At 43.5% G+C, this 23,689-nt stretch overlaps 1 protein-coding gene across 4 annotated transcripts; it reads right to left on the reverse strand.

The window, feature by feature from the left end:
* Positions 1-1,685: 1,685 nt before the first annotated feature.
* LOC307217124 (phospholipid scramblase 1-like) lies at positions 1,686-23,025 on the reverse strand. 4 transcript variants are annotated; one of them, XM_079978242.1, is made up of 10 exons: positions 22,893-23,025; positions 17,171-17,203; positions 14,568-14,678; positions 13,026-13,144; positions 12,327-12,369; positions 10,831-11,057; positions 9,759-9,920; positions 7,286-7,447; positions 3,856-3,942; positions 2,191-2,330 (listed from the first exon to the last, which is right to left on the reverse strand). In XM_079978242.1, the coding sequence occupies exons 2-9, from the start codon at positions 17,181-17,183 to the stop codon at positions 3,895-3,897; spliced, it is 885 nt and encodes a 294-aa protein (XP_079834368.1). In that variant the 5' UTR covers positions 17,184-17,203; positions 22,893-23,025; the 3' UTR covers positions 2,191-2,330; positions 3,856-3,894. The 4 variants fall into 4 exon arrangements, with proteins under 4 accessions (XP_079834365.1, XP_079834367.1, XP_079834366.1 ...); XM_079978239.1 differs by lacking the exon at positions 3,856-3,942 and having other exon boundaries at positions 1,686-2,330; XM_079978241.1 differs by lacking the exons at positions 3,856-3,942; positions 22,893-23,025 and adding an exon at positions 22,779-22,882 and having other exon boundaries at positions 1,686-2,330.
* Positions 23,026-23,689: the final 664 nt, after the last annotated feature.

Genomic DNA, 23,689 nt, shown 5'->3' on the forward strand with positions numbered 1-23,689 from the left:
CTATAGAGAGATATTAAGGTTTAAATAAGTATATAATGTTGGCCTATATGCAGCAAGAATTTATAGCAATAGCACAGCTGATGAGAGAGAGAGGGAGAGAGAGAGAGAGAGAGAGAGAGAGAGAGAGAGAGAGAGAGAACCATCTGGGAATCTCATACTATGAATGTTTTATGTAATAGTTTTATCTAAATCAGAAGGAATTAAATAACACATTCTAAGCTGAAAATCTTGTAATATTTTCAAAAGCCCGGATTTATGAACAGGGAAATAGACTGAGCTGTGTTGTTGTTGCCTGGCAGATAAGAGAAAGATCTCCTGTGTTTCTGACATTGTTTTAAACCTCAGTGCGCTTAAGAAGTCCCACCCCCACAAAAAAATAAGCAATATGTCCTTCAAAATAAGGGAAACACAAAGTTACTCGTGAGGTATGCTTTCTTCATAATCTTCTGCTATATATGTTGGAAAGTGGCATTTGTCCATCTGTTTTCTATGCATTCGGATGCCTATTGGCATAAAACTTGGCATGACAGTTCCTGAGATGGAGGAGCTGGTTTGGATACCATTGGACATCATTTTGAATCGAGATGGTGGACCAAAACATTCCAAACTGCACCAGTTAGGACACTTCTATAGATACCATCACCATGGTTGGTATGACTGCTCAAGAGAAGCGGCTTTTGCTCTCTGTTTGGAAACCATCAAATGCCATTTCGAATCAAGTTGGTGAACTGTCACTGCCCTGAATTGGACAACTTTCAATATTATGTTCACTCAATTTGGCAGGATGATCCCTGAGGTGATGGTTTTGGATACCATCAGAGACGATTCTGAATCAAGATGATGGGCCACTAAACCTTTCAAAACTGAAATGATTGGACCAAATTTGACAGGAAACTAGTAGGGCCATGCCCAAGATTTGGCCAAAGCCTGAATCACAAACTGAAGCAGATTCAGGCTTCTACCGGGTGGGGTCACAACAGCCCCAGGTCACCCGAGGTTGGGCTGCCTGGAGTGATCCAGAGCTGTCAGGGAGTGGGGTTTTGGTGAGAAGGCAGAAAGGCATGCAGCCTCGACAAAGAGCACCATGGAGCTGTTTCTTTTTTAAAACAAAAATTTATTTAGTTTTTCAGATTTAAAAAAATTACAATTTTCAAACAGCCAACATAAAAAGATAATTCCGAAGAGCTGTTTCAAGGGGACTCTCAAACAGTCCCACACTGTGTTTTGGTAGTGTATACAATCCATATGTATCCTGTATTTGCCCTGTCGTTTCTTAGGAAATACTGTGTCTTGATTCATTTCCCCTCGAGCCGGTTTAATCCAAATTGAGAAAAAGAACAAGCTGGTTGTGTTTTAAGCCAGTTTTGCACACACAGTCCTACACTGAGTGCACAGTCATGGCACTACTCAGCTTCATTGTCAATTATGTTATTTAGTGATTTCGTAGGTTAGATAGCTGTGTTACCATTGACATGCTCAATGTAGCTTCCCAAAAATATACAACTGAACAAAACAGTTGCACAACAATACAGTGCCGAAATAATGCAGTACAAAATCATAGCAAACATCTTTCTTTTTGTTACACTTGCAGTATAAAATATAAAAAAGGCAGACATTAGGACCATCATATAGAATTCAATCCTTAAAAGGCACTTGGAGAGCAGTAATTTGGTCACTTTCTAGGCTTTTCAACTGCAACAGTGAATAAAGGGTTGGATTTCTGCCGCTTTGCTACTAAGCCTGTTGGTGATCTGGAAAGGATGTGCAGTACTTTAACTATTATTTATAATTAATACTTATATTTATACAGTGATTTATTAGCTGAATCAAAATAGTATTTTAAAGCAGTGCAAATTTTTTTGGCAATATTTTGAGTTACCTAGAGGGAATATTATAGTTTATAGGGTATGAAGATTACAGCGGTAGTTGCAAATTACCTAAATAAGCTACTATGGCAACCCAGTCAGATTGGCAGGGTATAAATGATTTTAAAAAGTATTATTACTACTACTACTTTAAATGCAAAGCAAAAATAAAAAGTAAAATCCCTTTTACAAGTTGGATAGGTAACTTGTTTTAGTAAACAGATATGGGAGAACACAGTTTTGGCTATTCACACTCATATTTCCATTTTCACACTGCAAAATTGGCCTGAACTAACGTCAATGTAGCCCATGATGCATCCCTGCATGATGATGTCTCCCATGATGCATCCCTGCATGATGATGATGTATCCCATGATGCACCCCAGCACCATGGTGTGCTCCATGATGCACCCCAGAACGACGTTGACGGTTTCTGTTTCCCGCACGTTCAAAAAACATGAAATCCTAAGTAGTAGAAAAAAGAACTATCAATTATATGAACTCTGGACTCAAATCCATAATTTACTTTATATTTTACAACAACTATCCCAAAATTATTTAAATAGAACTACTGGAGAAAACATGTCAAGCAAGAATAAGGAGCATGCAAGCCTCTAGATTTGGCTGAGCTACAACTCCCAGGAGCCCCAGCCAGAAGATCTCTTGCTTGAGGACGATGGGCGTTCTAGTTCAACAACATCTGGAAAGTCACACCTTTTCCATCTCTGCACTAAAGTATGGCTCACTGAACCCACTGCAGTGGAAGGTGTGCGCAAGACTTGGGCACAGGCCACAATATGTCCAGCTTGTTTTTATTTTGCTTTAAATTCAAGAACTTGCATCCAGTAGCAGCACATGTCCCTAGGTCTGGTTCCTTTGTATCCTGAATGCAACTCCATGAGGCCGTAAGCAATTTATCATTTGAGGGTTGAGGAAATGTTTCCATGCTTGGAAGTTCGTACTTTGTGGGTGGATGCTTCTTCACTGTTCCTTTTATATCAAAAATGCTAAGTCAGGGATAGGTCTGTGAGTACAGCATCAGACTCTTCATCTCAAGATTGTGGGTTCAAGCACCACTTTGGGCAAAAGACTCTGCTTTGCAGCATGTTAGATAATCCTCTTGGTCCCTTCCAACTCTGCAGTTCTATGATTCTATGATACTAGGCCGAGCATAAAAAAAAAAATTCTAATGCAAACTGAAAATTGTACAATGCACATTATCCTGTGCAAATTTGCATTGGGTCCTTCTCTTTTTAAAATTCTGGATTTTTTTTTAACACACATCACTAGGCATGACTGCCCATCTTTTCTGGCACTCCAGTTACAGTACTGACCATTCAGTACTCATCAGACATAATGCCTCAGAGTGACATCATGTGGCTGCAATGGCTGCTAGAAACCACAAGGTGGCAGAGGGCTTGAACCCTGCTTGCTGGTTTCCCACAGGCATCCGGGTTGGCCACTGTGAGAACAGGACTGTGGACTTGATGGGTCATTGGTGGGCTGTTCTTACGCTCTCAACCCAGTCATAAAATCTCCACCCCCATCATTCAGCTCCGAGGGCCTTCTGGTGCTTCCCTCACTACGCGAAATGAGGTTGCCACGGAACCAGGCAGAGGGCCTTCTTGGTAGTGGCACCCGCCCTGTAGAACGCCCTTCCATCAGATGTCAAGGAAATAAACTATCTGAGTTTTAGAAGACATCTGAAGGCAGCCCTGTTTAGGGAAGTTTTCAATGTTTGATGTTTTATCGTGTTTTTAATATTCTGTTGGGAGCTGCCCAGAGTGGCTGGGGAAACCCAGCCAGATGGGCGGGGTATAAATAATTTTTAAAAATATTATTACTACTACTACTTTAAATGGAAAACAAAATTAAAAACTAAAGTCCCTTTTACAAGTTGGACTGGGAACTTGTTTTAGTAAAGTTATGGGAGAACACAATTTTGGACATTCACACTCATATTCTCATTGCAAAATTGGCCTGAACTAACGTCAATGTATCCCATGATGGACCCCAGCACGATGATGTATCAGTCATCACGGTTTCTCTTTCCCGTACGTTCGAAAAACATGAAATCCTAAGTAGTAGAAAAAATAACTATCAATTACATGAACTCTGGAATCAAATCCATAATTTATTTTATATTTTACAACAGCTATCCCAGAATTATTTAAATGGAACTACTGGAGACAGACAATATGTCAAGCAAGAATAAGGAGCATGTAAGCCTCTAGATTTGGCTGAGCTATAACTCCCAGGAGCCCCAGCCAGTAGATCTAATGCTCGAGGATGGTGGGCGTTCTAGTTCAACAACATCTGGAAAGTCACACCTTTTCGATCTCTGCACTAAAGTATGGCTCACTGAACCCACTGCAGTGGAAGGTGTGTGCAAGACTTGGGCACAGGCAACAATATGTCCAGCTTGTTTGTATTTTGCTTTAAATTCAAGGACTTGCATCCAGTAGCAGCACATGTCCCTAGGTCTGGTTCCTTTGTATCTTGAATGCAACTCCATGAGGCTGTAAGCCATTTATTGTTTGAGGGTTGAGGTAATGTTTCCATGCTTGGAAGTTTGTACTTTGTGGGTGGATGCTTCTTCGCTGCTAAGTCAGGAGTAGCTCAGTCGGGACAGCATGGGACCTGATGGGTGGGCTGTTCTTAAGCTCTCAACACAGTTATAAAATCCATTAATCACGCAAAAAGAATAAAGTAATCTAGCAACATAACTATGGTTCTGCCACAGCTGCAGTGGCTGAGCCCAGTTCAAAGTATTGACCTATAAAGCCCTATATGGCTTGAGGCCCAAATACATGACACAGCACCTCTCCCAGCACGAAGCTACCTGGACCCTACATTCATCCCCCCCAAGGCCTCTCTTCCAGCTATGGAAGGCTCTGCACAGCGAGGGTGGCCTCAACATATTTTCAACACCAGGTTAATACTTACCTTAGGCAATTGGTGAATTCTGATGGGTTACCATAACCCATAGAGGTTTGTATAATAATAAGCAGTTTATAAATTCTTTAGGAGTAAGTGAAAAACTAAACTAAAATATACAGCTGGAGTTTTTAAAGTTGCTGCTGCTGCTTTGTTAAGTGTCATGGTAATTGGTATGCTTTTAACTCTATATTTTGCATTGCCTGGAACTGTATTAAGGAACAAATAAATAAAACAATCATAGTAATGCTACTCTGCATATATCTACAGCTCTGGATTCAATGCATGTTTTGACCAGTTATCTTCCAGTAATAGCAGCTTCCAATGTGACCTTGTGTACAGCTTAAGCTACCTCAGAATAAGCAATGAATTTTGCTGCTACGACTGAGATGCAATTCCTTCCACATGAAGCTTGCTTGCAAGAAGCCACCTTCTTCCTCACATCATTATCCTATTATCCTATTAGTACCAGCCTCTCTGTCTTCTGTCAGAAATAGATTACCATTTAGTTCATGCCCTTGGTATAATAGCCAAGGAATTGGCAGGTATGGAGATCCAAGAAACGCATTTATGAATAAGTATGGATTGCAAAGAATTCTAGAGCAAAGAAGCTTTCTTTTACTTGTCAGAGCAAGTCATCCAAAGCAAATGAATTTTGATGACTGAAAGAATCCTTTCTGCCATTTGTATTGTTGGAGAAGAAAATGTTCTAGACAGAAATTTTAGGAGTTGAAACCATGGTAGCTGGGAGAAATAATGGTGGGTGGTTCTCTACCCTTGAGAATCACAAAACTTTGCAATAATAGTCTGCCTGCCTGCCTGCCCTTCATAAATGCCCTTGTCACTTTCTCCTTAAGATTTCAATTTTTAGTATACAGTAGTACCTTGGGTTAAGAACTTAATTCGTTCCGGAGGTTGGTTCTTAACCTGAAACTGTTCTTAACCTGAGGTACCACTTTAGCTAATGGGCCTCCCGCTGCCCCCGCTGCATGATTTCTGTTCACATCCTGAAGCAAAGTTCTTAACCTGGGGTACTATTTCTGGGTTAATGGAGTCTTTAACCTGAAGCGTATGTAACCTGAAGCGTCTGTAACCTGAGGTACCACTGTACACTTGAAGAATTGTTGCTGGCTAAAGAAAATATGGCCTGGCCTCAAACGTAAGAAGAATGAAAAACTTGATCTTGTTGAAATCATCTGATGAAAATGAAGAGGTTGTAGCTGAATAGGCTCACTGTCTCAGCAACATCCAAGCGGAAATGGAATGTCTATTTTATCCATTTTCTCAACTACTTTGTGACGGCCTGGGATTCGGACTCAGAGGCTGAACCTGAGGGATCCCAGCCTGCACAGGAGACCCCGCCTCCAGAACCAGCTGAGCCGGGGCTGGATCTTGAGCCTGAAGGGTCCTCACCTGTGCTGGATCCTCAGGTGCAGGCATCAGCTGAGTCTGCTCTGGCCCCTGAGGACCCATTGCCTGCAGGTGCTTCACTCTCAGCCCCGTCAGCGGAAGCTGAGGTGGCCTCTGGGTCCAGTAACCCTCCAGCCTCTCCTGAGCTGCAGGCCAGGAGAGGCGAGTCGCCTGTGGACTGGGGCTGCCCTATGCCTCGGGGCAGATAAAAGCCAGCCACCCCCAGTTCCAAGTTGCGGGAGCAACATTGTTGGTAGCCAGTTCCTGCCTGCACCTGTCCTGCTGGATCTCCTGACCTCACCCGACTCCCTGCCTTGAACCCAGCTTCAGCTTTGACGGACTGCTTCCATACTGCAACCTCAACCTCGGACTGGACTTGGATCTTGCCTCACGGTCAGCCCACGGGACCAGCACATACTTCTTCTTCAGCACACTGTCTACTTTGCCCACTTATGCTGCATTCTCCATCCATCCAATATCATCTCCTTATCTTCTCTGCTGTGAAGTACAGCACTGTTTGTAAGAAGAGACTGCTGGATCAGGCCAATGACCCATCTAGTCCAGCATCCTGTTCTCACAGCAGCCAGCCAGATGCCTGTGAGAAACCCACAATCAAGATTCAAGCACAAAAGCACTCTTCCCTCCCATGGTTTTCAGCAACTGGTATTCAGAATCATTGCTGCCTCCAACGGCAGAATAGCCACCATGGCTAATAACCATCAATAGCCCTCTTCTCCATTATAAGTTTGCTTATAAGGTTGAGTGGGGCTGCAGTCTTAGATGGTAGCTTCTTCATTTTAAATGAATTAAACCATCAGTGTAAAGGAAATAATTTACTTTACTCCTAAAACCAAACATATTGGATTCTTGTTTGGTATTAGGAATTTAGTAAATAATTTCCTTTATTTACTAAAGTTTAATTCTGTTGCACATGGGCCCTGGGCATCCAATTGTGAGGAAGAGCGGTGTAACATTAAAATAAAGGTCCTTGTGCCACTTCCCTTGAACCACTGCTCCAGTGCAATGGACCTTAATATCATACTGTAGAGTCTGAGGTACAGTATAAGGCTTACCAGAAGCATGCAGGCCCCCATGGTGATTGCTTTCATTTTGATATCAAGGTCCATGGGGAATTGGACATCAAAGTTGCTTGCATCTGTGGCAGCCTCTCTTGCCATGCCTGTCCACTTCCTATTGATTGTTCCGACTGTAGACCTCCCATCCAGTGTATTCACCTGGTTTTTAATATGAACAGAAAAAAATATTTTATTTGCAAGGTGTTTTCTTGTTTTCATTTAACTACATTTATACAGTGCATTCAATAAAACGCTGTATTTTTTGCTCTATAAGACTCACTTTTTCCCTCCTAAAAAGTAAGGGGAAATGTGTGTGCGTCTTATGGAGCGAATGCAGGCTGCACAACTATCCCAGAAGCCAGAACAGCAAGAGGGATTGCTGCTTTCACTGCACAGTGATCCCTCTTGCTGTTCTGGCTTCTGAGATTCAGATTTTTTTTTTCTTGTTTTCCTCCTCCAAAAACTAGGTGCGTCTTGTGGTCTGGTGTGTCTTATAGAGCGAAAAATACAGTAAGCACACAGTACAACATAAAGCACAAAAATAAGGCACAGTACTAATAATTAAAATTATGAAATGGTCCTAAGTATAGATAGTTCATCATCAGACATAACTGTGATGGGATAATGAGCTGCTTGTGCGTAAAAGCTTGATCCCTCAGAGATTACTCAGTGTAGTAAATCTCTGCCTTGAGCGGAGCCCTTTGGCATGGCTCCGTCAGTCGCTGGTAGAATCTGACAGTGGGCGTCTGCGGAAACGTTTCCAACATAAAAGCTGTTTAACGGAAACGCGTCTCCTGGATTCTCTGCGTGACAGTTTCCGGCGAGGGATGGGGGTCCCTAAAGGGGGTCCTGATACCTCCTCACTGTTCTCACTAGAAGTATCCCAGAGCCTCCCCTCTGACTCCCTTTCCCTTGGAGCTCCTGCACCCCCCCTACTGGTTCCCTCTTCTGATGTAGTGTCTCTGATATTCTCCTGGAGCCTTTCCACCACCTGTTCTTCCGATGGCAGTTCCCTGACAATAACCTATCATTAAATATACATCAACTTCAACATCAATTAAATATCTTAATAACAATAAATGCTATAGTCATTTAAAAGGGTCCAGTGGATCTCCGGCTGAGCCATGAGGTTCCTGATTCAAGCTGATCTACACTGGTGAAACTCCCTCAGCTGGAACACCCCTAAGCCAGCTTGAGCTGAGCATGGCAGATCTTAAGGTGGCGTAAGCCTTGAAAGCAGGGAATTCCAGGGGTGAGACCGGGGCGGGGGGAACCTCGGGCTGGATCCTAAGTCTATTCAGCTCAAGTCACATGATCTGGTAAATTCGGCATAAGTTAAGGCAGCAAAAAATGGTATAACTCCAAACCTTTGTTAAAGGATTGTTTTCCCTCTGCCAGGATTAGGCTGGTTTAGCCAGCAGTAACCCTGCTCCCAAACGGAGTTTGGAACCGGTGCACCTTATGCTGGATTAATTTAAGTTGGCATACTTTACATTATTAATTTAAGTTGGCATACGTATTGCGAGAACTGAAGCTACAGGGAACCAGCAGAGGACCTTCTTGGTAGTGGCACTCAGAAAGCTTGTAATATCTGGTGTTTCGTTGTATTTTTATATTCTGTTGGAAGCCGCCCAGTGTGGCTGGGGCAACCCAGTCAGATGGGCAGGGTACAAAAAAATTGTTGCTGTTGCTGCTGCTGGAAGAGTCTGCCTGTAATGTCAGTCCAGACATTACTTAAGCTAAATGGACCCATGTTCCCACTCAATATAAGACAGCTTCCTATGTTCCTGTGCACAGGTTTTTGCTCAACCTTATGTTGTGCTTGCAGGGGTTCAGCAGTCTGATGCTTCTAAGTGGCTATAGCATTTATTGTTCTTGCTTTATGATTGCCCCCAAAATCACATGTTCCTTCCATCCACAGCTCTGCCACAACCCAGGCCTGGTGCAGGACCTGATGCAAGGTCCCCCCAACACAACACACTTGCCAGACTGGAACAAAGCAGAGTATGGGGATGCAAGGAAGGAGCCAATTCTGCACCATACTGTGTATGTCACTATCAGCGCCTTCCCCATTCCAATACAGTCTGGCTTCCACTAAAACCTACACAGTTCGTCTTCCTATCCCACGGTGAGCAAAATTAGCATAATTAATTAATTATGTGATCAGCATCAATGCATTTCAATGGAAGGGAAATATCAAAAACAAATAGGAAATATCTGCTGTGTGCACGACGTTTGCAGACAGCAAATGCCCATCATATTTGCTTTTATGATTTCCATTCCTGACCTTGAACAAAACGCTTTGGACAGAATTATCCAACACCCCTGGCCCTGAGACGCTAACACCTGCTCCTATGAGTAAATTCAATACCCCAATAATGAATGCAATTAGTGTTCTGATACAATACACCTCAATAACAATGATCTGGCAGGGAAACCTAGGAATTTAGCTTTTTAAGGATTGACTTACCTCGAAATGAATATCCTGGCAACAGCGGCATGGCACACATGGCCCAGTCATTTTAAGTACGCTTTCTCTGGCCTCGTTTTGGAGAACAAATTTCGGGAGAAAGGGATGCCACTTCTGTTTAACATAACCAATGACTGTGCCTAGTGGGGCCTGAACTTCAAGCTTCAAAGGAAAAACAGCATAGTAAGAACAGGACCTTGCCCTTTTGTCTAGTGCAGAAATACACAAATAAGAATTTCCAGGTTTATAATACAAGCTGGAGTATGCCCAGGATGAAAATACATGGGGGAAATAGGTTAACCAAAGGTATAGTGTGTCCTCACATACATGGTATGTATTTTCTTGAGGAAAGAGATGTGAAGGTACATGCTGGCATAAATGGGTATTTGCAGAGACCTAAGACTGAAGAGGTCTAAAATAAACACACACACACACTTGCTAATGGTAGAGAGAGATTCACTTAAAATTGTCACTGTGGCTTCAGAAAAAGAAAGGTCCCTGTCCCTACTATAATGGAAAGTTTCATAATTCTAATGAATTGAATCTCTGCAATTAAAAATAGGAACTGAAATGATGGGAGCCACCTGAAAAGAGCCACAAAGAAATCTTGAGAATTAATAAGTAGGTATCCCTAAAGACGCAGGTGGCGCTGTGGGTTAAACCACAGAGCCTAGGACTTGCTGATCAGAAGGTCAGCGGTTCGAATCCCCGTGACAGGGTAAGCTCCCATTGCTCAGTCCCTGCTCCTGCCAACCTAGCAGTTCAAAAGCACGTCAAAGTGCAAGTAGATAAATAGGTACCGCTCTGGCGGGAAGGTAAACGGAGTTTCCGTGCGCTGCTCTGGTTCGCCAGAAGCGGCTTAGTCATGCTGGCCACATGACCCGGAAGCTGTACGGCGGCTCCCTCGGCCAATAAAGTAGATGAGCGCCGCAACCCCAGAGTTGGTCATGACTGGACCTAATGGTCAGGGGTCCCTTTACCTTTATCCCTAAAGAGTATCATCTTGAAAGTTGGAAAGACTAATTTGAGGAAGAAAATCAGAAGATAGCTCCTAGGAAAGGTGCAAGTTTACCTCTTGCAAGCAGCAAATACAAGGGCAGCAGCAAATGGAACACTGGAAATCTCTTGTCAGTTGCATGATTGGCTGGCTTGCACTGTCATAGAACTTAATGGTGAAGGGGCGTATTGACCCATAACAATTCAGGGTGTAGTCGTCATTTTCCTCAGCTGCAAAATACACCATCTGCCCCACAGAGTTTCTGACTTCATATCTGTTGCAAGTTTCAAGGCCACTTATCACTGAAAAGGAAGCAACATCAGTTTGAGTGCTTACGTAGTTGATCCAAATGCTTGTCATGAACATTATGAACAAAAATGGGAGCCATCAACTTTAGCCTCAAATCTGCAGTACTAAAGCCTTAGAACAGGGGTCAGCAAACTTTTTCAGCAGGGGGCCAGTCCACTGTCCCTCAGACCTTGTGGGGGGCCGGACTATACAGGTATTTTTTTTGGGGGGGGGAATGAACGAATTCCTATGCCCCACAAATAACTCAGAGACGCATTTTAAATAAAAGGACACATTCTACTCATGTAAAAACATGCTGGATCCCGGAACGTCTGTGGGCCAGATTTAGAAGGCGATTAGGCCAGATCTGGCCCCCGGGCCTTAGTTTGCCTACCCTTGCCTTAGAAGAATATTCAGCTTCTTGCCTGCCTAGTAAAATAAGACAACATGTAGGCGTTACGCTGCCTTATTCTCTGTCCAAACGCTGAACAAGTTGAGCAAGCAGCACAGTGAGGCTACTGGTGACATTAAGGACATGATTAGCAACATCTATTTGTAAATGTTAATATACTAGGTTCAGAGGGGATGGTTAAAGATTTCAGCAGGTGGAGATGTTTAAACCTGCTTCTCCAGCTGCTGTTTCCACCAAATCTACCACCTTCGTGGACAGTAATTAGCACTGGAGGAAAGTTCCTCTTGGTGTCAATGAGAACTTTCCCCCCTAATGTTAGCTGCTGCAGGGTGGGGCATGATTTCAAATGAAATGGGCCTAGAGAAAGGATGAAGCCTCCACTCCACTCATGTCTAGGTAACAACCTGGTCCTTAATATTTTTTAAGGTACACTGTGATTGCTCATCATGTCATTAACATTACATGCAGTCATGTTTCAGGATGTGAAAATCAGTTTGTACAAATAAGGGAAGAAAAGGAAAAGAATGCTCTCACTTAGATTCTTAGTCTTTTTTGCACAACACATTTTTTTTACTACTACTATTTATTATTATTTTTGATCTTTGGGTCAGCTGGCTAATTTGCTTTTACAAGCGTGCTGTTTCACCCCATCCCATTTTTGCTGTTTCTTCCAATTTGTTTTATTCTGAGTTGTTGTTTATCACACACCACCTCTAGTATAGGGAAAGGTGGCTAATGCATAGCTTTAGTAATAGATATATATTAATTTGCCACCCATGAGAACATTCTGGATTTTAAAAAAGCACAGCCATCAATTTGAAAGTCACTCTCAATGCTCAATTAGAGTTTAAGTAAGATAGCAAGATCATACTTTCCATGAGCTCAATCTGCTGTTGAATTGATAGGTGATCAAGCTGTTGCAAAGTTAAAAGGCAAAAGACAAGAGCATACATGTTAAAACAGAAATGCATTACAAAATGATTATATAGGTGCAATTATTTTAATGTAACGTTGTACATTTTTGGTAATATTTATGGTCATTTACACTGCCGCCATTTTCATTTTCTGCACATTTGCTTAGAGGTGCTTATATCCACTGTTGATATTCATCTGACTCGAGAGACAATGGAGTATGCCTCTAGGGGTGAAGCCAAACTTCTGCATTAGCCAGCTCCTCCTCAATGAGGAAGGCAAAGCAATGCAGCTCCTTTTGAATGGTATGAAAGGGCAGAAAACGGCTAATTATTCTTTTTATCATTTATTTTATTTTTATTGCCATGGTGGGTGTCTGCAGGGAGTGGGGGAGGGAGATGGTAGGCAACTATCCATCTACTCAAATCAAGAGAATGTGATTTTGAAAGTTTGGGCGGTGAAAAGAAAAGAAAAGAAAAGAAAAGAAAAGAAAAGAAAAGAAAAGAAGGAAAAACCACAGCTGGTTCTTGTGCATGGCTTCCCAATTATGATTGCCAGGATCAAGGCAGGGTTCACCATGGCAACTGGGGTGACCATCTTTGCGGAGACTGCTGTGCTTGGTAAATGATGAGACATAGGGATAAATGGAGGGAGATACCTGGCTTAAATATTCCAATCCTGGAGGGCATTTTGGAATTGCAGGAGGTGGCGGCATCCAAATCACAGGCGCATTAGGTTGATACTGAACCGGGACAGCACTGTAAGTTGCCGGCAGACCTAGGAAATTTGAAGAAAGTTATCCAGGAGTGTTTTGAAAGATCAAAACTTAATTAAAACATTATTTTAACCTCTAGAATTCTTGAAGACCCTAAAGCTGCAATCCTAACTCCCATTTACCTGGGAGGAAGATCCACTGAATTCAATAGGACTTGGTTCCAAGTCGACATGGCTAGGGTTGCACTGCAAATCAGAAACAACTGAAAGCAAACTGAGCAGCTTCAGAAGGGTTCGTGGTTGTACTGTATGTTTCAACAACAACCCTTCGCTTTCACCCATCAGTAAGAGCCCATAAGGGCATTCAGTAAGGTGGAAGGGTCACTTTCAGTTTCCATATACTCTATACCTCCAAACTACAGCCTTGCTGTATTATATTTGATCATGGATTCCTTTCATTGTGGCAAATCATTTTGGATAATTTCACAAATGTGATTTATAACTACTGAAAATAAATTCAATGTTAATTCTTCATCATGTTCCAATTAAATTCTGCAATAATCTCAGTCAAGATTGCAAGCCTTTCTTTTTTCTTTTCTTTTTCTTTTTGAAGTCGACTGTGTTACAGGAAAGAAAATGCATTTCAAATGCAAAGTTTCACAAATGCAAGGTTTCACGAACTTGTCATCAATGGCTGAAAAATCCACTAGAGGGCGCACAGAGTATTCACCATACACACAGGGGTGTAAAATGAAAAATCAAAACACTGTACACTACTTTAAACAAACGATTTCCACCACCTCATTGTTGATAGATGTGTTGAAGGCCTGTAAGGGATATGGGGACAATGCGCTCTCCAGTTTCAATTCACCTGAATTCCAGTTCAAAACATAATTTAACTTCAAGCAAAAGTTTCTTTGCCGCCCACTTCTCCCTGCTCACATTGGGAGGAAGCAAGCTATCATGTGCAAGCCAAGAACAAACTTTGGCTCCGAGTTGTGCTTTGTTAGTGGCAAAACAAACCACAATCCCCACCATGGACATGGCACTAAACCAAGGTTCATGGTCTGTTTCTCCCAGCGGTGACACTTCCATCATCCAAAGTGGGTGTGAGTTCACTCTCACACAGTAAACCATGGTTTTTTACTTACTGTGCGATGTGGTGATGCAACAACTCAAGTTTTATGCTGTGTGTCTTAACATTGTACTACAAAATTCTGAACAGATAACAACAACTGAGTTGTGATTAAGGATATCAAACAGACTTTCAAATCCCCAGGAAGCCCATAAGCTTAGCCTAACTTGTTGGTTTTATTGGGGGGGGGGAAATGTGGGCAGGAGGTGGACCTTGGAGGAAAGGCAGGATATAAATGTAATAAATGAAGATTTAAATGAATAGTCATACAGCCACATTCTGAATATTTCACCTATCTAAACATCATTTTGTAAGCAAACTAAGAAAGCCTGCATAGAACCAACTGCTTACCTGGGACTGCAGGTCCAGGTGCATTTGGAGGATATCCATATTGGGCTTGGCCAGGTGGATATCCTGGGCCTGGATATTGTGGAGGTGGTGGGGTAGGCTCAGATTCCTTTGCTGGAAGAAGAGAAAGACGGTCAGGTGTGTGGTGCATTACACATGTGCCCTGCATCTCCCTTATCCATACCTACACACTGTGCATGTGAAACATCTTGAAGCCTGTTAATGCTTTTGGGGCTGGGTTATTGGTTTGTTTTTGTTTTAATTATGCATTTTGTGTTTTGTATTGTGTATTTTTTTTATGTGAAGTGCCCTGAGATCTGTGGGGGAAGGGCGGCATACAAATTTCATAAATAAAAATAAAATAAATACATGAGAGAGGTGAGGACAAAAGGTTATGGATCAAAATTCAATTGCCAATCACTGGAGATAATAATAATAATAATAATAATAATAATAATAATAATAATAATAATAAATTTTATTTATATCCCGCCCTCCCCAGCCGAAACCGGGCTCAGGGCGGCTAACAACACTAAAACAGTGCAACATTATAAAAACATTATAAAAATTAATTAAAATCAAAATTGATGGCAACTATAAACTAAAGTTTTGTAAAGATTGCCAAAGGAGGGAGTCAGGCTGCGCCCTGACCAAAGGCCAGGTGGAACAGCTCTGTCTTGCAGGCCCTGCGGAAAGATGTCAAGTCCTGCAGGGCCCTAGTCTCTTGTGACAGAGCATTCCACCAGGTTGGAGCCGCAGCCGAAAAAGCCCTGGCTCTAGTTGAGGCCAGCCTAACCTCTCTGTGGCCTGGGACCTTCAAAATGTTTTTATTTGAAGACCATAAGTTCCTCTGTGGGGCATACCAGGAGAGATCCTTACACCCCTATTTTAGCCTTTTCAGAAATGCTAGTTTGTTGCAATATTTATATTAAAATGTGTTAGGTTTACCATTTCTAAAAACATTTATAAATGTTTATAAACATTTTATAAAATTATTTCTTTAAATTATTAATAAACACATTGCCATTTTAATTTGGAAATCAGCTGGTTGTAGAGAGAGAAAAACGTAGGCTGTGAGGTCAAGAAGGATGCAAAACACCAAAAGTTGTCAATCTGCAACTTCTGAGTTTCATTTCCTTTCACCTCAATGCCATTGGGTGCCTGGAGGCAGTTGGAGGATGGGTGGTGGCTAATGGATTGAGGTTGAATCCTGACAAGACAGAAGTACTGTTCTTGGGGGACAGGGGGCAGGCAGGTGTGGAGGACTCCCTGATCCTGAATGGGGTAACTGTGCCTCTGAAGGACCAGGTGCGCAGCCTGGGAGTCATTCTGGACTCACAGCTGTCCATGGAGGCGCAGGTCAATTCTGTGTCCAGGGCAGCTGTTTATCAGCTCCATCTGGTACGAAGACTGAGACCCTACCTGCCCGCAGACCGTCTTGCCAGAGTGGTGCATGCTCTAGTTATCTCCCGCTTACACTACTGCAATGCGCTCTACGTGGGGCTACCTTTGAAGGTGACCCGGAAACTACAACTAATCCAGAATGCGGCAGCTAGACTGGTGAATGGGAGCAGCCACTGAGACCACAAATAAAGACCTACACTGGCTTCCAGTACATTTCCAAGCACAATTCAAAGTGTTGGTGCTGACCTTTAAAGCCCTAAACAGCCTTGGCCCAGTATACCGAAAAGAGCATCTCCACACCCATCGTTCAGCCTGGACACTGAGGTCCAGCGCTGAGAGCCTTCTGGCAGTTCCCTCACTGTGAGAAGTGAATTTCCAGGGAACCGGGCCGAGGGCCTTCTTGGTAGTGGCGACCACCCTGTGGAACACCCTCCCATCAGATGTCAAAGAAATAAACAACTATCTGACTTTTAGAAGATATCTGAAGGCAGGGAAGTTTTTAATGACTGATGTTTTAATGTATTTTTAATCTTTTGTTGGAAGCCGCCCAGTGGCTGGGGAAGCCCAGCCAGATGGGTGGAGTATAAATAATAAATTATTATTATTATTATTATTATTATTATTATTATTACCACCAGGTTCATCAGTCAGTGCAGACTTTTCAGCACCGGATTTATATGCTGCCAATACATAGACTGTCCCACCAACAGCCTATCTGCAGTATTTTCAATCAGCTGCAGCCTCCTATTTTCCTAATATAATGCATTTTTGTATGGTTTTGGCCCTTAAATATACATATTTAAACCCACACTTTACTCCAGTTAATATACATATTTTACACATTACTCGGTTGGAGAATTGTATTTCAAAATTCAGATAAATGTGAATTTCAAACGTTTGCTGTATTTTGGTTTTGTATGTTATTTCAGGAAGTGAGAATTATGGAACTTTGCCTTCAAATGTAACCTGAATCAAATTTCTCTCCCAACTCTACCTAACAGAAGAGATTCCTGCTTCTGTAGCATTATTTTAAGTCTGGCTCTTAAATTGGAAACTTGAGCACCCTCTTACATCAGACTGGAAATAAGAGCAGAAGCAGAAGCAGAGAGGCATTCATGCAAGCAAAACCAAGGAATGTGCATATTCCAAGCTCAAAAGCAAATAAGTCACACACAGAAACTGCTTTTTGTTGTTTTACTCACATGGCATTTCCATGATTTTGCATACAATCCTGTCTGAAAAAAATAATATATTTATTTTACAGTATGATCATTTCTCCCCACTTCAGTTTGCTCTTTGGGGTGATTGACAAAAACAAATGTTACATCTGACCAGCTGTTATGAAAAGATAACATAGTCCATGTTTGTTTTCAAGGCACCCTTGTGGAGACATGAAATATACAGCTATGGATGCTACAATCCTTAACACACTCACTATGAAGTAAGTCCCACTGAACTTGCTTCTCTAAATATATATGTACGGGACTGAACTGTACAAAACTGCAGACAGAATTCCATTTTGGTTTCAGGTTTCTTGGTTCCACATCATAGATTTCCACAGAACCCCCCCCCCCTGCCGCCTGTTCCAAGGTTTGTTCAGTTGTATTTGCACTGCCATTCCCCAACCCCCTCTGCAATGTTATCAACTATGCAATTCCTTCAAGAGCATGAACATAATCTTTCAGTTGAAGTCACAATACATCAGGGGCTTTCTAATCTTACCAATGCACACACAGTATTTCTCAAAATGAGGAGGAGTTAAAAAATGTTTTGGAAATCCTACAGCACAACAGAAATTTCTTCTGTGCAACCACTGTTTGCAATGTTAAAGTTCTTTTATGCAATAGGCCACTCGGAAGGGTTATTCTAACACATGCTCAAGATGTCTGGAGCAGGAATGAAGAATCTGTGGCCTCTGGATATTGTTGGACTCCAACTCTAATTGTCTATTGGCAATGTTGGCTGCGGCGGATGGGGTTTGGAACTGCAAGTTCCCTATGCCTGCCCTAGGGAAATCCTGCAGGAAACCTGTGCTACAGAACCCAGCTAGTGCAGCATGTAGGGTTCTGATAATAAACTAGTTCACTTACCACTACTCTGTATAGTCTGAAATGAGTTATTCAGTCCAACAGCCAATGGAAACACAATTCAATTCCTCAGGGGGTAAAAGAGTTAAAATGAGGGGGGAAACGATCCTTGAGACATGAATTTCCTTACTTGTTTGTGTTGAAGGATCATTTGCTAGACTTGGTGGTGTGGAAAGATGGGGTGGGTTGGCAGGGTATATTGAGGGTAGATTCCCATGGTTGGAATTCTATGGCATGTTATTAGCAAATGTTCCATCAGTTTGCCAGGTGGAATGACCTCCTTCCCCTCTCCCTGGGTGCTATTCTGTGGGTTCCCCTGAGCCAATTTGGGGGGGGGTGCATGGGGGAAGGAGATGGGAGAAGCTGCATGGCACAAGTGGAAGCCCTTATGAAGGTCTTCCTCTGATGGGGTTCATCGGGTGAATCCCATCACACAACAATTTGTCCTATATCAGCAGTGGCATGTGCGGTGGGGCAGATCTACCTAACAATGCCATCACCGCTGTTCTTGACCTGGACAGGGTGGTGACAATTATAATTACAGATTGGGACCTAGTCTCTGGGCAAATGATCTCCTCATCAATAGACACTGCAGCTTCTGTTTAATAAGATGCAGTTTGCTGGCAGAACAATGAGCCAGATTAACATGAGGGCCACCATCTTCCACATGGTCCTGTGCAGTTATGGAGCTATGTACTGGAAAACCTTCTTCACATTCCTTTGCCTTCAAAAGTTAGGTGGGTGAGGACTGAAGCGAGGCCCTCTTCAGTGGTGGTGCCATGATTTTGGAATTTACCTGGCACTGAGGTTGCCTCCAGGCAGGAGCATTCTCTCACAAACAAGTCATTGAGATCCAATATTTCTGTGTGAGCCAGGCATAGGCAAACTCGGCCCTCCAGATATTTTGGGACTACAACTCCCATCATCCCTAGCTAACAGGACCAGTGGTCAGGGATGATGGGATTTGTAGTCCCCAAACATCTGGAGGGCTGGGTTTGCCTATGCCTGGCTGTGAGCAATGGGCATGCAAATATCTACACACTCCTTGTTTTCCAACCATATTTATCTGCTATTGTGACCAGACCCAGAAATAAAGAGGTGAGGCACAAGTGATGGGTTGAAATAGGGCCACATTTTATTATTAACCAAAACTTTGAGCAAGCTCAACCTTCCCCATTTCAAGTGGCATGACAAAGCCTAGGCCTTATAGTAAGTAGGGAGGCCTTGGGCCCCACACCCTCCCAGGGCCCCACAATTCCAGGCAGGTGTGCAGGTGAGGCTCAAGAATGTTCCAGATCCAAGCTAAGGGCCCCACAACTTATATTGGCTGGCCTCCAGAAACACCTGTCACCTTCAAAGGAGCCTAAGGGTGTTCCCACTGTTCAACCTGCAACCTTGGTTTATAGAGCCATTTGATGCCTAGCTTAAATATTTGAGTTTCTAACACTGTCTGTTCCCTTATCTAACCATAACCTTTCCCACACCTTCCCGCCGATAATGTGACCCAAATAAAGCATGCAACCAAATCAACCTGTGATTTCCACCCCTAAATCGCAACATCCCCTGAATACAGTATGGAGTGGGCAAAGAAAATCCCACCCAGCTTGGACAATTTGCAGCCAGACAAAAAACAACAACACAAAAATGCTGCTTAAACAAGACGCAGCTGGAAATCCCACACAGCCAAGGATGGTAAAGTCTATGGCATGGGTGTGGTGCAGAAGTACACCGGGCAACCTGGTTTTGCAACTTTGTAAGATGGAATCTTACAAGGTTGGGCAATATAGACCACCTGTCATTCACCCCCAGTCGGCAGTGCTTTTCAGGCAGTATATATTTCCTCCTGTCCCATCCACCCCGCTTGTTTCATTCTGAGCATGGGCACACATGCCTTAAAAAATGATCAAAATGGCTGGGAACATTTGAAGTTTTTTTTAAAAAGGTTGATATACAAGTTTTCCAATATCCCAACTTCCACAAAACTGCATACAAAACAAAACAAAAACCATGTGTGTGTGTGTGTGCTGCACCTAGGCCCACCAGCCATCCACTAAGGAGCACCTCACCAATGGAAGCAGAGCAGAGGGTGTGGTAACAGATGGCACCCTGAGAAATGTCATCGCCCACACAGGGGGGTTGGGGTAGTGGCACACAATGCGCTCCAGTATGTCCACAGTTGGGTAACATACTTTTTTCCTCCCTTAATGCATTAACCATGCATTGGGCAAATCTTGATTCAATGTGGGGGAAAGTGCAGGCTGACATTTAGATGAGAACAATGTCACATTGCTGGCACACACGCCAAAACCCCATGTAGACATGGGATGTATCAAATCCACTTCAAATTGCCATGTGTACACCGCCTGGGAGAAAATCAATAGCTGGGGCTTTTGGAGCAAAGAGCTGGGAATGAAAAGGTTAAACGGCCTTTCCTCCCTACAACTTCCAGTGCCTTTATCTGATCGCAGCACAGGGAGAATCAAAGGGGTATAGTTTCAGGGGATAATTTCAATAGGTATAGTTTCAGGAAATCTCTGCCTTCCCCCAAGTTGATGTGTTGCTTCCAGGCAACTTGTTCATGGAGCTTTCTTCTTGACTTGTTTTCATAGAGACACCAGTTAATTATACTGTATTTTAATATGGGGGGGATGGGATGGGAGATGACGTTTGATTGAGCAAATGTTACCCCACCACTTTCAGAGTGTTTCCCCATCACTTACCACAAACAAAATGAAACATTCTTTTAAGAGAGTTTGTGCTTTTTTACAAAAGAGCTCCAAATCAGCAATGGTTGCATAGCTTAATTTGCTAGCATGGCTACAAGAACATAGAAGCTGCTTTGAAATGAGTCAGTCTATATAGCACAGTACTGTCTACACCAGTGGTGGCCAAACCCGGCCCTCCAGCTGTTTTGGGACTACATTTCCCATCATCCCTGACCACTGGTCCTGTTAGCTAAGGGTGATGGGAGTTGTAGTCCCAACACAGCTGGAGGGCCGAGTCTGACCACCACTAGTGGCGCTGTGGGTTAAACCACAGAACCTAGGACTCGCCGATCAGAAGGTTGGCAGTTCAAATCCCCGCGACGGGGTGAGCTCCCATTGCTCAGTCCCTGCTCCTGCCAACCTAGCAGTTTGAAAGCATGTCAAAGTGCAAGTAGATAAATAGGTACTGCTCTGGCATGAAGGTAAACGGTGTTTCCATGCACTGCTCTGGTTCGCCAGAAGCGACTTAGTCATGCTGACCACATGATCCGGAAGCTGTACGCCGGCTCCCTCGGCCAATAAAGCGAGATGAGCGCCACAACCCCAGAGTCGGTCACGACTGGACCTAATGGTCAGGGGTCCCTTTACCTTTACCTTTACCTTAGTCTACACTGACTGCTGATGGCTCTCCAAGGTTTCAGGCAGGGTTCTCTCCCAGCCATACCTGGATATGCTGGAGATTGAACCTGAGACCTTCTGCATGCAGTGCAGATGTTCTGCAACTGAGCAACAGCCCCTCCCAAATGAAATCCCTAACTGGATCGAATCCCATTCAGAAATAACAATTATCTGGATGCATTCTTGGATTCCCACTTAGGAGCTGCTCTTGTCAGCATGCCATGGAAAAACAGGAACTGGACTCCAGGGTCTGGAAACTTTGACTCTGAAAGGGGTTGTTGACATCCAACTCCTATCATGATTAGCCAAGTAGGTGAGGCTGATGGGAGTTGTAGTCCAGCAACATCAGGAGGGTCAAGGGTTAAATGACTGTGGTTTGTGATTATGTAATCCACCAATTCACATTAGTTAGTAAAGGTTTAACATTCTAATTAAATGTATGATTTTTTAAAAAACAAAAACATCACTACCACCACCACAGCGTTATAATTTAGAATTCGCCACTTGCCATCTTGTTGTAGACAGCCAAGATTGATATCTAGGAAGGCTGGATAAGCACAGAATCGTGGAGTTGGGACCCAGCGGGTCATCTAGTCCAACCCCCTGCTATGCAGGAATCAACATCTAAAATTCAACAGTTTCGCTTTTCTTGGCATGGATATACAATACAGTAGTATCTCGGGTTACAGATGCTTCGGGTTACAGATGCTTCAGGTTACAGACTCCGCTAACCCAGAAACTACCTCGGGTGAAGAACTTTGCTTCAAGATGAGAACAGAAATCGCACGGTGGCAGCGGGAGGCCCCGTTAGCTAAAGTGGTACCTCAGGTTAAGAACAGTTTCAGGTTAAGAACTGTCCTCCAGAATGAATTAAGTTCTTAACACGAGGTACCACTGTACTAAAGGGAAAGTTTCACCGATGGTGTTGGGCAATGCCATCTATGGAAACCTGATTTCGCGTTTCCTGTTTAATTCCCCTCGGCCTGCCCTTACTTAACGGCAAAATAAAAAAAAATCCTTCCAGTAGCACCAACTTAGAGACCAACTAAGTTTGTTATTGGTATGAGCTTTCCTGTGCATGCACACTTCTTCAGATGCACACGAAAGCTCGTATCAATAGCAAACTTAGTTGGTCTCTAAGATGCTAATGGAAGGATTTTTTTTATTTTGTTTTGACTACGGCAGACCAACACGGCTACCTACCTGTAACTTACTTAACGGGGCGTCGAAGGAAAGAGAGGTTGATGCCCCGCTCCCCGCGCCGCCTAACCGGGGCCCCGGGCGGAGACCTCTTTTTAACGCGCCTAGTCTGGAAGGTTGCAAACTCGAAACAAACTCACTAGGCAGCTACTAATTCGAAATCAACACCCTTAGGGGTTGCTTTGCAACAGCCTTCACACGCTCTCTCCTCCGGTGCCCATATTTGCTTTCTACCCCGAGGTGAAAGCCAATACCTTGCCGGTGGGTCTCTATTCGTTGCTTCTCCACGCGCCGCAGGCTCAGAACAACAACCGACGACCCGCCCTTGCAATGAGACCCGCCCTTGCAATGCAGCGAAGGGGGACGAAGGAGGGGCTGGGACGGAGAGAAAATGGAGCCGGCAGAGGGAGGGGAGAGTGAGAGTCAAAAGGCGGAGCTGGACGCAGCCAGCGGAAGCCAAGGCTGACGCTCGCTGGCCGAGGCTCCCATCTCGATAACGCTCCCCCGACAAAGCGTATTTACATGCAGTTGTAGGAGCTGTCCAGTCCGTCTCCATATTAGAGGATCAGGAAATAAGCTTTGCCAGGACGTTCAAAAGCTGGCTGTCGGGGGAAAGGAACTCTGCGCGTGCACAGGAGTCTGCCCATTTTTATTACCCCCTCACCATGTTCAAGGGCTGATCCTTAGGATCGAAAGAGAGTATTTCGGAGCTGTACGCCTGCAAACTTTGCCCCTAAGCGAAGAGAGTCACGCTGCCAAGCGGCAGAGAAAAACGGGTGTGCTTCTTCCAGAACAGCGAATGTGTTTATACTAATAAGCGAAGCAAATACCTTTTTCTACAACCCAGAATGCAGAACTTTGAAATTCAGTACTACTGCTACTTTTTGTGCGGGCGTCAACAGTTGTCACCCCCAGTGCATTTTGGCGCTTGAGTTTACTGGGTTTCCCAGTATATTCTGGTGCTGGAATGCGGAGTTTGAAATCCTGGCAGCTAGACAGAACCTCCAGCTCTAGCGGCGCATGAATATTATTTGCTAGAAAGCCAAGTGGA

This window comes from Podarcis cretensis (genome assembly GCF_951804945.1).
Source record: "Podarcis cretensis genome assembly, chromosome: 5".
Taxonomy (NCBI): Eukaryota; Metazoa; Chordata; class Lepidosauria; order Squamata; family Lacertidae; genus Podarcis; species Podarcis cretensis.